At 43.4% G+C, this 12,630-nt stretch overlaps 1 protein-coding gene across 3 annotated transcripts in view; it reads right to left on the bottom strand.

The window, feature by feature from the left end:
- agbl1 (AGBL carboxypeptidase 1) overlaps positions 1-12,630 on the bottom strand; it is a 200,457-nt gene that overhangs the window by 150,864 nt on the left and 36,963 nt on the right. For all 3 annotated transcript variants that reach the window (XM_083762454.1, XM_083762455.1, XM_083762456.1), the window contains exons 6-7: positions 9,977-10,070; positions 2,652-2,689 (exon numbers count right to left, since the gene is read on the bottom strand). In XM_083762454.1, coding sequence (XP_083618580.1) covers positions 2,652-2,689; positions 9,977-10,070 — 132 coding nt within the window. The remainder of the gene's footprint in view (positions 1-2,651; positions 2,690-9,976; positions 10,071-12,630) is intronic.

Genomic DNA, 12,630 nt, shown 5'->3' with positions numbered 1-12,630 from the left:
TTCCAGCTTGTAATGGGGTCAAAAACACCCCTTTCTCCCCAGTTTAGCAGTGCCATCACTGCTGTCGTATCCTGGCTACTGGCTCACCTGCCACTGCCAGTGAGGAGCCCCCACTGGGAGGACGTAGAGCCTTCGTCTTATACTCTTATACAATGAACTGTATAGACAATCACCCTCCCCTGAAGACGAACCATAGAGTAAACGCTCGACAAACTGCACCACGGTGGATTCCAACCCCCAGACTCCACAGTGCAAAAAACCACTGCAGCAAAACCGAGCGCCCTGAAAAAAATACAAAAGTAATAAATAAATATCTATACCGTCAGCCACGTCCCTGTTCTTTTTAACCAACTTTATATTTTCCTTTGCAGTACTGTAAATCTTTCTCACTTGTCACTCCCACGCACTCACATTTAATGAGGTCAACAAGCTTGTTGAGCAACACTTCAACGGTGAATCGGCGACAGTGTAATTGACCAAGCTTGTCGTTTTGTAGCTTCTGTCACTGCTAGTGAACGCAGCATGACAACAAGGCTGAACCGTTCATTTTTATTCATTAAAAGTACTAATAGAGTATTATGCAGCACAATTGAGATACATTGTATACTATAGCTAGGTGTAAGGTCATTGAGATGCCTCTGTGCCGGGCGCCACCCCAGTCTATGTTAAGTGGGAAAGAGTATAAGGGTGGAAACTCTATTATAAACGAAACATTGGATGTGTGGCACGAGGTGGTTAAAAAGTATAAAATGACAGGCGACAGTAAACTCTTGGTCTGGCCCGCTCAGACTCCATATTCAAACCTGGGGTAATGGATAAAACCTATGAAAGATGGGGAATGACTGCTGTATGCACACTTATTGATGGTCAACAACACTTCAAATCATTTGAACGACTTAAGAGGGAATTTTATTTGGAAAACAGTGATTTTTTTTTCCAGATATTTACAGTTAAGACATTTTTATGATACTGAAATCAAAAAAGGAATTTCAGTGGAAGGTAATGAAGTAATTGGTGTATTGACGGGTGCATACTAACGAACACCTTCACGGGTTGTCTCCAGACTGTATAAGGTATGCAACAGCAACATGGAAGGACTACACTGTATGTCAAATTGAAGTGGGAATCTGAACTTAACATTGAACTGTCTGAGAGTGATTGGCATTCCATATGTAAAACACAACATTCTTCAACAAGCTCCAAGAGTTGGAGGGAAATTGGGTGGAAGAATTTGATGTGTTTTTGTATTACACCAAAAATCTAAAGCAAACAAATGGGAGAGCAGCAATATTGCTGGAGACAGTGTGGGTGTTGGAGTGCCAATCACTCCCATATATTTTGACTGTGTGAGAAGGTGCAGGCATTTTGGGACTGTGTTCACCAGAAGCTGGAGAAAATGATGGGATATAACATCATTATTCGTGAACCCGTAGTTTATACCTTGGACTGACATCAGAGGGCATAATAGGACATGAGGACTTATACCCGTTCAGAATATTGCTAATAGCAGCTAAGAAAGCCATCACGAGGAGATGGTTGAAAGCAGACCCTCCTAGAGAGGAGCACTGGATGGAAATTATTGAAGAAATATATCGCCCCCTTTCAGAACGACGAGTGGCCCAGGAAATTATTCTCCATTCATTTTCTCCATAGGGCACACCGCTCTGCACCCTCCCAGTGGATGTGAAGGACATTATGCTGCAGCTGAGCTGCATTATGCAACATTAAAATGTTACCAGGAAGTCAAGCCCAAAACCCTGCACACATCTGGTGTGAAGTCGATATATGACATTAAAAAACATAATGATTTCATCCACATTAATAAATTATGTTGTTTGTTTGTCCATTAAACACTTGAGCCCTGTGTAATACCTCAGCTATTATATCACATATCGTCAACTTCGTCAGGCGTAGTGGAGGTAAATGTTAATTCACAACCAAAGTCGCAGTTTTTTCTCCTTTGTACATACAGTACAGAGTAGTGTTGTGTATTTGTTGATAACATGTATTATTGTATTATGCTATGGCGAGGACAACGGATGGAATCTGCGCAATATCCGGCATGTGTTCATTAATGCTGTGCACTCTCCCTGCCACATGAGACTCAAGAAACAATGTTGTACAAATTGTACCATTTGTACATTTTCCTCCTATATAATAACGACGTGCACAAAAAAGGGATGCCATGTTTGAAAGCTGTAAAAAAACAAAAACAAGAACTGATCAATTATCAGTTAATTACCAGCGGCTGCCTTATATCTCCAGAAATGTGCTATGAAATGCAAATATCTATCTGTATGTGTGTGTGGAAATAACAACAGGATCTGTCGAGGTGACTCTGTAACTGTGACAGTGTAGCCTTAGCCTACTACAAATGGAACCAAAGGATCATTTTATTTTATTGACCATTTTGATTGTATCTTTACACTCTCAGGTAGCACATTCTCCAAACCATTATATGTCACACCTCACGCACAGCCGTCGGTTGTATTGGCTTGGCAGGTATTAAAGAACATCTGTTAAAGCCTCACTGAGATTGAGCTCGACACTCGTGCTGTAATGGACTTTATCTCTGTATCTGTAGTGACACGTGGGAAGCATCTGGAGAGGTGGATGAACTAATGGAAGCCAAAGGTTGTGTAAAAACTTACTTGTGCACAGCAGAGCAGCCAAGGCATCGATCGCCGCCCTGCAGAAGACAGAGAGGTTATGCTTGTTAGCTGATCGAGTGCTCACGTCTGTAGCTCTCTCACTCTCTCTCTCTCTCTCTCTCTCTCTCTCTCTCTCTCTCTCTCCAATGGATCCAGTGTAGTTATTATTTAGTCAGAAGCTCTTGTTAATACTTTATATGGTTAAAATGTGTATAAAAACACAGATAGACTTAACCACGTTAATTAACTGTGGTGTAACGTGTTGCATCGCGATGGGTTGTGTGCTTGTAAATTGGCTATTTTTACACCTTTTATTTGATGCACGTTGTACAACAAAGCATTAATTTTACAAAAGAAAAAACATCTGAAGTTGAAATATGGAGATACAGCGTTTCTGCCAGTCAGCAACAATATACAAAAACATAGAGAGAGAGCAAGAGAGCTGGAGAGAGAGAGAGAGAGAGGAAGATAGATTCAGATTAAAAAATATGGACAACAGCACGAACAAATGCACACTCAGCATGCGTGTGTGTGTGTCTGTGTGTAGTGTATGAGTGTGTGTGTGTGTGTGTGTGTGTGTGTGTGTGTGTGTGTGTGTGTGTGTGTTGAGGTCAGGAATGTCAACACTGCCCTGCCAGAGTCCAGTCACAGATGGTAAGTAAACTGGAGTTTCAGTAGCAGAGGTTATGAGAGGTGACAAGAGGTCAGGTGACCCGTGCTGGCACTAGGGGTCTAGAGGGGTCAAGCTGTGTTTACAGAGGATGGTCATAGAAAGCATTTTCTGCTTTCTATGACACGTCCGAGTCAAAGATCCTGTGTGGAGTTTGCATGTTCTCCCTGTGTCCCCTAGGGTAGGGGTTCTCAACCCGTGGGTCGCGACCCCCCCGGGGGGTAGTACACAGTGCATGCATAAACTTTCCTTATTGATTACATCTGGTTTCAGTATTTATTTATGATGTATTTTCACTTGTAGCGGTCAATTTGTATTTGGGGTGGGGAGGGGGGCGGGGCGGGGGTCACGAGATACAGCCAAAGCATTTCCGGAGGTCCCCAGCCAAAAAAGGTTGAGAACCCCTGCCTTAGGGTAGGGACTAGGGATGTCCCGATCACATTTTTCTGGTCCTGGTCCCGTTCCGATTCCGTTCATTTGATCTGCCGATACCGATTTTTCCACTTATGCAACTTATGCCATACCACAATAATACAATATCCAAAATCACGGACATTATCCAGTCAAATATAAAGATATGGATATAATATTGATACTAGGGATGTCCCGATCAGGCGATCACGTTTTTTTGCTCCCGATCCGATTCCGATCATTAGAAAATGACGTGATCGCCCCCCCGATTTCCAATCACGTTCCGAGGGACAACCCTAGTATCGGCACCCTCACAAAAAACATGCAGTAATCCTGGTCTCTAAACTGCCTCCCTCTGGCCAGCCGGGGTGCCTGATGGAGGGGAAAGGAACTGCTACGTCCAACAGGGGAAACTCCCCCTGTCAGGTGAAAAGAAGCAGCTTGGACTCCTGCATGCATAGAAGGAAGCATGACATCAGTCCGTTGCTCTCCCCAGGTTGGCAGAGGAAGTATAGCGCCCAGGATTACAGTTGATAATTGACACTGTACTGTACTGTACTGTACTGTACTGTAAAAAGCCCTCCTCCCTGGTCTCTGTGTATGTATGTGTGTGTGTGTGTGTGTGTGTGTGTGTGTGTGTGTGTGTGTGTGTGTGTGTGTGTGTGTGTGTGTGTCACTTTGTCACCTGTTGGTAGGCCTACCCTAAACAGACAGACACGTATAGGGACACACATTGCTGTGAATTGGAGTGGCTGCACCACTCAAGTTTTTTTAAATAGAGTCAAGGATCCTAGATTACTATTTCTATGCATTCGATGTATTATTACCTAGTGTTTACTGTGCTGAAGTCGCTCTGAATTAAGCTGCTGCCTAAATTGTACAACACATGGACTTATTTGAACTGCAGTAGAGACGGTGTCAACCTGACTGCCCCTCAACACACAAAAAAACATTAACGCAATAAATTGAAACTAATTAACTTATATGCCCCCCCACACACACACACACACACACACACACAAACACTTCCCCTTTTGATCTGACTGTGCTGCAGAAAAAAAGACCCCCATTGAGTTCTATCAGCATTAAATATGCATACTGCTTTGAGCCCCTGAAGAGTCTTTACACACGCATATGCACGTGCACACACACACACACACTCACACATGCGCGTGCGCACACACACACACACACACACACACACACACACACACACACACACACACACACACACACACACACACACACACACACACACACACACACACACACACACACACACACACACAATAAGAGCAGCATACAGCACTGGAAGACGTGGCTCCAGGTGCAGTGAGGCTCTAATCAACATATTTAACTGATCACTCAATCAGTTAATTTTAATTAGCTGCAATTCTCCCTGACTGTGAGGACAAATATGCACTTCGGCATTTGAAACGATTCCACTTCCACACTTATAAGAAGGAGCCCTGGCTAATGCCAGCATGTCTAGATTAGGGGAGGAAATTTATGTTGTGGCATACAATTATGTCCTTGGACTCAATCCACCCCACAAACCTCTCTCTCTCTCTCGCTCTCTCATATACTACTTATACTCTATACCAGGGGTTGTCAACCCGTGGGTCGCGGCAAAATATTTTGGGGGGGTCCCCAAATATTCCAGTCATTGCAACGGAATGACTGGATAATGGAAATTTAGAGTTCGCATAGTAAACGTATGTATTTAAAGGACCACTTCACCACTTTTCAACCTATCTTCATATAATAGGTCCTAATCATGAATAAATGGCGTAATGTTTTTCTACTTGGTCTGTGTCTCATAGGAGGGCTGTGGGCAGTTCAGAAACAGTCCTCCAGTGACATCATCGGGGAAATACAAGCTAATAGAAACTGCAGGCTTTCTAGTCCTGAAAAGTTGCAATGCAAAAATGGAAGCCATCGTTCTCACGATCTAAACATTTTTGTAAAAAAAAGTCTGCCTAATGATGATGTCACTGGAGGACGGTTTCTAAACTGCCCACAGCCCTCCTATGAGACACAGATTGAGTAGGAAAAAATCATGCCATTTTATCATGATTATTAGTGAGGAGCTATTATATGAAGATAGGTTGAAAAGTGGTGAAGTGGTCCTTTAATGCATGTATTGTCCAGATCTCGGAATTACGGTAAAATATGCTCAGACATGTTTGAGTGCCCTGTAAAACCCCACATTGCAGCGATAATGTGATCAACTTAGCCCCTCTTCAGAGACAATTAAGCTTATGTCATCGACTCCAACCTCTGTGAGAGCGACTCATTCGTCCAAGTGTCCCGGGCCGGTATACTCGCCCAGAACGCTGACCCCAAAGTCCTCCGTGTCAGCCACCTCTCCCGCCCTCCTGCCGCGCTGATTACCAGTAGAAATCCATGGTACAATATTCTGCCTAATGTGATGATACGCCCGCTGGCCACGCATCCGTGTCCATTCCGTACCTTCCACACTTCAGTCTGGCACCGCTGTGAGCCTCTGCACTGGCACGACCCGTTCAGCACTCGGCCCAAATAATACAGTCCATCGTACTAATGGTGTCAGCGTGTCGGAAATAGGCCATCTACATCTACACGCTCTGCGTGGTTATTTTCGGGGAATAATCACCTGTTATTATATGACTTGCCTAGAATTGGGATGTCAGGGTTCATACTGGATAAGCAGACCCTATAGCAGCAGTGGTTCTCAAAATGGGGTCCGAAGGGCCCCCAAGGGTCCTTGGGGTGGGTTCTAGGGGGCTTCAATATAGCGTCACAATCATTTTAAGCACATTAAGCACTACGATTTTTGAAAAATAGCAGCTATACAAGCTTATTGAGCATAATTTCGTGCGGCAATATGAGCTTGTATAGATTTGCTATTTTTGAAAAATCGTGAAAATGTGTGAAAATATCTTTGTATTTTTTTTTTTATATGAATATCTTAAAATCTTTGCTTGTGGGGGTCCCTGTGGTGGTCATACCCTGAAGAAGGCAGTATTTCTGTCTGAAACGTTGATGTCTTTTGTCTGTGTCCTAATATACTTTTGGCATTGGCAGCTACGAGTGTGCGAATATACATTTTTCCTTAGTATTTTTCCCATTGGCTGGCACCGCACAAGGACCGATGTGCTGTGCACCTTTTTGCTTATAAGGTCCCTGGCACTAAACATTTTCAGATCGGGGTCCACGGCAGAATACATATCAATTTGGGGCCCTTGACAGGAAAAACTTTTGAGTACCACTGCTGTCAGCATACCTGTGTCTACATTCATCCTGGCTCCGTAATGGTGTTATGACATGGTGTTTTCCACAGTAAACCAAAAACATTTCTCTTTCGACATGCACCTCCCACCTGCTTCCACCTCCTGAATCACACACCCTCTACTTTAATATGCCCTTGATGTCTTAACATAAAGGAGGATTATACCCATGATGTATCGGAGACATATTTTAGCCTGAAAGTATATTATGTGTGTCCATTAGATAGATTAGATAGTAATTATCTGTTCCACTATGAATAATGATGAGGAAGTACATTTCGCTGCACTTAGCATATTACACAACTTAATTTGGAGTTTAATAGTAATACACAAAGCATTAACAAACGCCATCTTGACAACCTGATATTAGTCATGTAAATGATCATTGGTCTAAACAATAAACACCTCATAATCAATCTAACTTGTGTTTAAAACAGTTCTCAACCTTTTCAGGCCACGCGTCAGAACTTATTTGAACTGGTTACCCCCCCACCCTGGTCCCAACAAGCACTTGGAATTGTAGGAGTTGAGGCATATACTTAAAGTCTGACTCGGCTCCACTGATAAATATTCTACAAGGTGAGCGTAACTATTTTCTAAATGTTTGTGTAGCATTGCGCGGAAAGCGGGGATTGAACCCGGGCCTCCCACTCGCCAGACCAACGCGCAACCTTTCGTGCCAATAAGGCTGAACCAGATTGGCAGGGCTGTTGCGGGCTGGGTCTTGGCTGGGGACTACATTTGCATCTTTCTTATATTATTTGACAATTTGGCCAATAATATTCAACAATCAGGCTGATAAAGGCCTCCTCTAAACACTCATGGGTTGTCATGTCCATCAGTCTAAAAATGCTGTGGCGAGCAATTGACTGCTGCTGACAGTTGTAAATAATTGACAGATTCAGTCATCTGACTGAGTTCACGACTTTCAGATGTATAGCCATCATCAGCCATGATATTAAAAGGTATAATTAGACGCCGTCAGTGTGACTGACACGTCGAAACCGCCACTCAAGACTTTGGGGAAATCATATACAGGATCTGCCACCTACGCGCTTTTACAACCCGCCAATTCCAACCCGTTATCCGTATCGACCGTTCGGCATGCGGAATTCGGCCTTCCCCAAGTGCCAACTTCTAACATCGCTAGGACAATTAGCAGGCGGCCCCGTGTAGAGGAATTACTCCGAAAACCCTTGCTGAGGGCTATAAATTTACACATCTCAAGGGGCAGGTATCTGATATCCTCACACCAGCGAGGGGTTTCGTGTTCAGTAGAAGCCGATCAGGGGACGGCATGTGGCAGCGGGCCGAGCAGAGGAGCTGGCATGGCTGGCCCTCGTGGAATGTCCTGCTGGGTATACTGCAGGATGCTGGCCCGGGCCGTGCCAGGCGAATGCCACGGCACAGAGAGGGTCTGACAGTGATGGATGGGGAGGATGATATACGATACAAACCAAGAGGGAACGCAGCCAACGCCATTAGACAGAGAGATGAGCAGAGAGGAGAGATAAGAGTTCAATATCAATGTGTTGCAAAGGTGTCAACCCAGGGATAGGTTGGGAGAATCGAAATTAGAGGGCCAATTATGAGTACTAGTACTAGTAACTATGAAGTCATCCTTTATAATGTGTTCAAAGTCAATTTGTGAAGGCACTGGGCAGTAGGTTAGAGGATTGCAGTAGTCAGCTGTAAATCCATTATATCTAATACTGTGTGTATAGCCCTTGGCAGCTACCGGTACATGTTTTCATCTAACTTATTTCAGTGTATGTCCAGGTCCTCATAGCAAGAACATGAAGTCCAGTATACTTTATTTTCTCATGGCCGGAGACATGGTACATGTATTAGACGTCTGATTATGTGACCTGCCGTCATTGCAGTGATGGCAGGACGCAACGGAAAGGTAGGTACGGAAGGTACCAAATGCATGCCTTTGACAAATTCCTCATACGTTTTATGTCCCATGGCTTCTTCGGGCTCAGTGGGAATGGTAGCCTCACAAAGTCCAATAAAAACTTCTATAAAGACTTGCGCACACACGGCACACACAGCGTCTCGCATGTAACCCTATACATGTGTGATGCCTACAGGTCTAAATGTGGGAGAAAAATGGCAAACATTTATTGATTTTAGCAGTGGAGACACATGTTTGAAGTTTGAAGACAATTGGACTAACTCCCTTCTAGTCCGCACACATACGGTGGAGCCTGGCTTCAATTAAAGTAGAGAAGATGAGAAATTATGAGGAACCGTTTTCTTTGTTACCTTACCACTTGTGTTTAGGCCAGGGGCCCAGAGCGAAAGGTAATATGACATACTGTATGGTAGTGTACTGTGCTTTTCTCTGATGCAAAAATTAGGGATGTCCCGATCACGATATTTATATTTTATAGAACACTTTTATGCCATATCACAATAGTAAAATATCCCAAATCACAGACAATATCATCTATCATGATATGGATATAATATTGATACTAGGGATGTCCCGATCACGTTTTTGGCTCCCAATCTGATTCCGATCATTTGAAAATGACGTTATCGGCCCCGATTTACCCCTGCCAGGTATAATCCCAGGCAGCACCTGTAATAGTCAGAGATGGAAGAATTAATTTTGTGATTTTTGTTATTGTTGTGGTGGTGGTTATGGAGGTGTTTTAGGCTGAGTGCAATGCAACAATATACGTCAGCTACAGCAGGTACCGTTACACCAAAGTTATCATGCTGTAAAGGTCCCCACACACCGGGCGCGATTTTTAGTGGCGTTTTTTCGGTTTCCCGAAAAACGCGTCCAGTGGGCAACCACCATAATGGTGTGGAATCTGGGTATTCATTTGAACATTACACCTGGCGATTTATCTCATTATGTCTTATGATGGGTGACAGTTTGCTAATTGGTGAAATCGCCATGACTAAATAGTTTGGATCTCTGTCGCACGCACTATTATTAACGGGGTGAATAAGACACTTACTTGATGGTGTGAAGGGTTTTGGTGGTGTAAGGACAGATAAAGCGATAGATGACATCAATGGCTCGGCACTCCCCTAGCAGGTTTGCTGTGGAAACTGATATGGGGAAAGAGAGAAATCAGATTTAAAACAGAGTACTTGGACATGCCAAACTGAAACAGTGGTTTCACTCTGAAGACATTGACATGTGAGAACCTCATTTTCTGTTGCTGTAGAAGTTCTATTGGAGAATCATACTTATAGGGGCGTATTCTTCTATATACAGGGGTGTATATTCTATTAAGCCTTTGACCTATGTATGCTTTAATTTACCCTCTGACCGAGTGTATCCATGTTGACCCTGCACTGTGCTCGTTGTGTGACACGTTGTCTCACTCTGAACCAGTGCAGTGTTATAGTACACCACAGATATTCTGATTGCTCCACCGGACCAGAGCTGGTCTGGTGGGTTATGTGTGCTTGTGTTTCTGTCCATGTGCAATATGAAATCATACCGGCTTGTAGCCAGGTCACCTCGACTGTCTCTGGCAGTTCTCAAATGTTCTGAAATGTTGAAATGTTCTGAACAAGTGCAACTCTGCTCCTGTACGGTTCATCGGCTGCTTGCACAGCTATCCTTTTCCGACTCTTGTACTTTTCTTTTTGTATCCATCGTTGTACTTTACTTTTGAACTCATTCTCTTGTAATATCTCTTTTACTTTTTGACTTTTGACTCTTCAAATAAATCTTTTCGATTAGACCTAATTGTTTTTGCCTCATTATCTACTGGAATATTGATATTCATCAATAGTTAATGTTTAGTTTCCATGGTAATATTTAGTACTAAATTGATAGGTATTTTCTGTGCATTGGTTTTCCTGCTGAGTTATCGAAGTTAATATATACAGTCCTTTCTAATTAGCATTATTAATTAGGGTAATTATAAATACCCAACATAAATGGTTACAGAGATTTTCAGTATTAAGCCGGATTTATACTTTGTGCGACAGTGAGCCGACCTAAATGCCAATTTACAAGCCTGGAACATAAATTAGGCTTTAGACTTGTGCTCCCAGTGGAGGAAGTGGAGTGGAGTGGAGTGATTTGCTTTGACTACGAGGAACTTAATTCTTGAGGAAATGGAAGTACAGGACAGCAGCCTGAAGACCAGGAACATGGCATTGTCCTTGGCCCAGGACTGTATTCTCCTTTGGATGTGGTAGATGTTCGTGTTCGCTGATGTTCAAACACAGGTGGTTACATAATGCCAAATGCAAGTCTGTATATATCACTGTTACAGTATCACATGTGTGAATGAATGGGGGCCACTTTCAGAGGTCATTATACAAGCATACAGAGTTTTGAAAATAAGAACATGCTGCTTATCTCGCCTGAGTGGATTTTTTTTTGCAGAAGTTCAAACTTCACAGGCACATAAAGTGGGTATGCTTAGTGGATGGAGAGCACCTCTCTATTTATACATGTATGCGTATAGTATATACAGTCTTTTATTACCTTGTAAAAGACCTCCACCGTTTAAGTGGCCTACCATCTCACATTGCTTCTACTCACCCCTCATTCACTGCTAAATATTGTCCCTGTCAAATAAATACAAAAATGTAACCTCTACAGGTTGTTAGTGGAAAGAAGCTGTTTAATAGTCATGAACAGGTTATAGTACTTCACACGTGTTGAAGGACATGGCTTTTCCGACATCCGTATCCATTACGTTTTTAACTGTCATTCAGAGAAGACTATGGTTACAGTGTCTGGTTTTATATAGTGGCCGCACTGGCCAGCTTCTGTTGACGTTACTGTTGACCCAGCGAATACGAGCCAAGCAATAAAATGTCATACTTTTTTATATATACCACAGCAATCTGGTGTAGTAGTACTAAGTCATCCACCTGGCAACCCTCAAACTGCAGAATAAGCTCCGAGCCCTGTCACTTAGTGCATGTCTATGTCTGCACTCTCTGTTGTCGGCTGACCTTACAATACTCGTTTTGCAGAAGGGCTAAAGACAAGGGACGACCGTGCCTTTGCGGTGGCCCCGTCCCTAGGCTTTGGAATACCCCCCCCCCAAACACACACACACACACACACACACACACACACACACACACACATTCGATCTGCCCCATCCATCGAGGCCTTTAAGTCTCTCCTTATAAGACTCACCGTTTCACCTTGGCCTTTACCAACAGTTGAGTCTAACCTCACTTTGATCTCATCCTCATCCATGTTATGTTTGTATTTGAGTTTAATTATAGGTCTGTATGCAGCATGCACGCACGCCCCCCCTCCCACACACACACACAATGCTACAAAATCAGACCTGTCTGAACTGAGTGGTGCTGTACTGTACTTGTCGTACTGTACTCGTGTCACACTTAGTGGTGAAAAAACACTATTACACACACACACACACACACACACACACACACACACACACACACACACACCAGGAAAAAGATCAATTAAAAGCAAGGGTGTAGAAGTGGGTCTTGAGCTGTGCTTTAAAAATGTCTACAGAGGCTGCCTGTCGAAGGTACAGTGGGAGTTTGTTCCACGCCGTCGGACCGTAGAAGCAAAAAGCTGCTTCCCCGTATTTTTTTGTTGCCATTTTTTTTGGCAAAGCGAGCAGGCCAGCAGTGGAAGACCTTAGGCCGGGGG

Source organism: Protomyctophum parallelum (genome assembly GCF_964188405.1).
Source record: "Protomyctophum parallelum genome assembly, chromosome: 4".
NCBI lineage: Eukaryota > Metazoa > Chordata > Actinopteri > Myctophiformes > Myctophidae > Protomyctophum > Protomyctophum parallelum.
This window is presented reverse-complemented; position numbering and strand designations above follow the sequence as displayed.